The 3,431-nt window shown below is 37.1% G+C and overlaps 1 protein-coding gene across 1 annotated transcript in view; it reads right to left on the bottom strand.

Moving 5' to 3' along the window:
- LOC106879662 (organic cation transporter protein) overlaps positions 1 to 3,431 on the bottom strand; it is a 58,846-nt gene that overhangs the window by 5,275 nt on the left and 50,140 nt on the right. The window contains exons 4-5 of the mRNA XM_014929332.2: positions 2,024 to 2,250; positions 1,015 to 1,196 (exon numbers count right to left, since the gene is read on the bottom strand). Of these exons, the coding sequence (XP_014784818.1) occupies positions 1,015 to 1,196; positions 2,024 to 2,250 (409 nt within the window). The remainder of the gene's footprint in view (positions 1 to 1,014; positions 1,197 to 2,023; positions 2,251 to 3,431) is intronic.

The following is a 3,431-nucleotide window of genomic DNA, read 5'->3' as shown; positions in this document are numbered from 1 at the left end:
CCAGGGGGTCAGGTGCAATTTCGTGCCCTCATTGACAATATATATTCCACCCTTGAGGCAACCAGCTAGAGAACTTGATGGGAATGTAACCAAAACATGACAAGACGAAATGAGACGAACAAATAAAGATGAAAAAGGGATACGGAAATGGACAAATGGAAATGGATGAAAGTAACTCGAGACGATACTGTTAGTGGACGGACAAGGAAGAAAATAATGAGATAAATAAACAGAATATGGCTTTAGGGACAAGCGAAGACAACAATAACAAAATATATTAATACATATACAAAAAATTTAATACATATACAACAACAACAACAACAAGAAGTCGGGTTCTAGCAGACAGACAAGTGCAGAGTAACCCAAAGGAAAAATAAAAAATGTCCTTCTGCACTAAACCAACGCAAGAGAAAGGCAGAGTGAGTTTGTTTTATTGTTCAAAGTATCAGCTTAATAGCAGTTTCCAATTCTGGCCCAAAGCCAGCAATTTTAGGGGAAGTTGGGGTAGTTCAACTACATCTATCTCAAAATCTAACTGGTACTTATTTTATCGATCCTGAAAAGATGAAAGGCAGTGGAATTTCAACTCAGAATGTAAAGACGGACGAAATGCTGCTAAGCATTCGTTCCAGTCTGTTAATGATTCTGCTAGCTCACCACTTGAAGTAGCAGCTTAATAATGACAAAGTTATTTCACTAAATTCTTCGTTATTTCAAAATTAATTAAAACAAAAGGTTGTTTATTTCAGAAATGTGGTAAGAAAAGGCTCAGCTATTTTACTAAATTCTTTGAAACAAATACAATGTATTTCATCCCAAATACGGTAAAAAAAAAAGGTTTATAGCCATTGTGCCTGGTCTGATGGATAATATTTCCTTATTCGTATGTTGTTATGTAAATCCATAGAAAGATAAGCCTAGCTCTGTCTCTTTACTAGTTGTGCTGATTCCACGATGGGTGGACTAACAAAAGGGGCGAACAATAAAGTCTGAAAGAATCTAAATACTTACAAAATTGAGAGTGTATGGTGCCAAAGCGCCACCAACGCGTGCAAAGGTGGCTAAAGCCCCCAATGCACCGTTTCTTATACAAGTTGGATATAATTCCAAAGTGTATAAGTACACAATTGCAAAAGCTGCAGTGATAAACAAACGGCCTAACATCGAACTGGCAGTTAATATCCATCGATGGGCTGAAAAAGAAAAAGATAAAAGACAGAATTCTTAAGTAAAAACAACAAAAAAAATCCTTTTCTGTATTTCCTAGGCATGTGGACCCTTAATATAATTCTCAGATAAAATCAAAATAACACAATGGCTGACTAAGCTGTACATAATTTCAGTATGTGAGCTTCTCTACAGTTTTCGTCTACCCAGTCTCATTCATAAAGCACAGGCCCTCAGATATTGTGGGTTGTCTCTTTGGCACGGTCAGAGTAATCAGGAAAGTATTGGATAGCTGAAAAGAACGGATAGTATGGTACCGTAGGTTGTAAGTAGTAAGTGCATGCAAGACTACTGGAGTTCCAACAAAAGCCAAGATAAAAAAATAATAATGATAACAACAACAATAACAACAACAACAACAGCAACAGCAACAACAACAACAACAACAACAACAATAATAATAATAATAATAACCATAGCCATGTGTTGAGAAGAATTCTCTGGGGTTTGAATAATTCACCTCTGGAAACATTAGTGCTTCGTTTATCAGAGACCTTTTGAGCGGGATGGGCGACTAAACCTGAAAGAAAATTCTAACTGGGACTCACCTGCAAAGTCATGCGATGTTTATCTTGGTATAAGATCACCATGTCGCGCACATGTTGCGATGCACGTGCCTGGTGCACTCTTATCAGACGGGTAGTCATGATGGGTTTATTGAGCTTCGTATAATTGTCACTCTGATGGCATGCGCTGCTCTCTCACTCAATAATAATAATAATAATAATAATAATAATAATAATAATAACAACAACAACAACAACAACAACAATAGTAATAATGATTTGTTTACCTTTAGTGCCATAGAGGATCGGAAATATTCCAGCAATACAAATGACACCAGCCAAAACCATCATGCTAGTATGCAATTTTTTTCTTCCAACACGATTTAACAGAAGGATGTTCAGTATGTAGGCTGGAAACTCGACAATCGAATTCAAAAAAAAATTCACATAGAGATTGCCATACAATTTGCCAACATTAAGAGTAAGGCCGAAATATACCAAGCTCACAATCACCCTATATAAAAGAAATCAAACATTTTATATAATGTGCAAAAATGCCCCAAAATTGCAGACCAAACACTGGTTAGATGGCTACGTAACTTTTTAGAGAGAATTATGATAATTTGAACATTGAGGCGAACAGCAAGTAGAGTTATACAAATAACTGTCTAATATAGACAACTAAGACAACTTAACTGAGACAGAGTTAGCCAATGAGAGCCAGTTAACTTTAGTGCGTTGGATAAATGGTGAGTAGATGGTTTGTATGTATATGTGGCCTTTTTTAGTTTATGTGTGCATGGAGTGTTTATGTTCATGGAGTGTTTATGTTCATGGAGTAAAAAGTATTTTGTGATAAGCAGAATTCACTGATTTGTCTGTAGTCTCTGACACTTGTTAGCCTTCGGTAATTCTTAGTGAAATAGTTTTCTAAATTTGATGAAGGGCCCTGCCTAAATCATCATATCCTTCCTTTTCCGCACAGCAAAGATTTACCTAAAATGGTTTGTCGGTTTGCCTCAAGGTCCCAGCAGACAAAGTAGAAAAGGTGTTGCCCCAGATACACTGGAACAGCCATTCTGACCCACGGGGCTCACTCTTGCGGATAGCTGTCTCCACCCTGATAGTAGTGAGCAGGGATGTGGTCGAGGGGCTGAGAATGCCGGAAGTCTTCACTGCCACAGGCTTGACCACAAACCTGTCAGAGAATGGCCAATACTTTAATAACCTACTTTTAGGGACATCAGACAGCTTGTTCAGATTTAACCCCTTCGTTACCATGTTTCTGTTAAAATACCCTAGTTTTGTTTCCATAAATATCTGAATCATTATGATCACTATAGGTGCATGCATGGCTGTGTTGTAAGAAGCTTGCTCTCCAACTACATGGCTCCACCTTGAACAAGTGTCTTCTGCCATAACCATAGGCTGGCCAAAGCCATGTGAGTAGATTTGGTAAACAGAAACTGAAAGAGGCCCATCATATATGAATATGATTTTTTGCTATACTATGTATTTGTTTCTTTTAGTATCTGATATTTGTTATGGATCTTCTATAAGAATGAAGCTGTGTAACTTTATTTCGTACTTCTATATACGAAGGCCAAGAAGAAATCTAGTGGAACAGAATTTATTTTAGCGAGATACCTATTCCCGTATCTTCTCGTATCTTCTCGTATATATATATATATATAT

The sequence above is a fragment of the Octopus bimaculoides genome, chromosome 10 (genome assembly GCF_001194135.2).
Source record: "Octopus bimaculoides isolate UCB-OBI-ISO-001 chromosome 10, ASM119413v2, whole genome shotgun sequence".
In the NCBI taxonomy this organism is placed as follows: Eukaryota; Metazoa; Mollusca; class Cephalopoda; order Octopoda; family Octopodidae; genus Octopus; species Octopus bimaculoides.
Note: the sequence above shows the minus strand (reverse complement) of the source record. Positions and strands in the feature narration are given on the sequence as shown.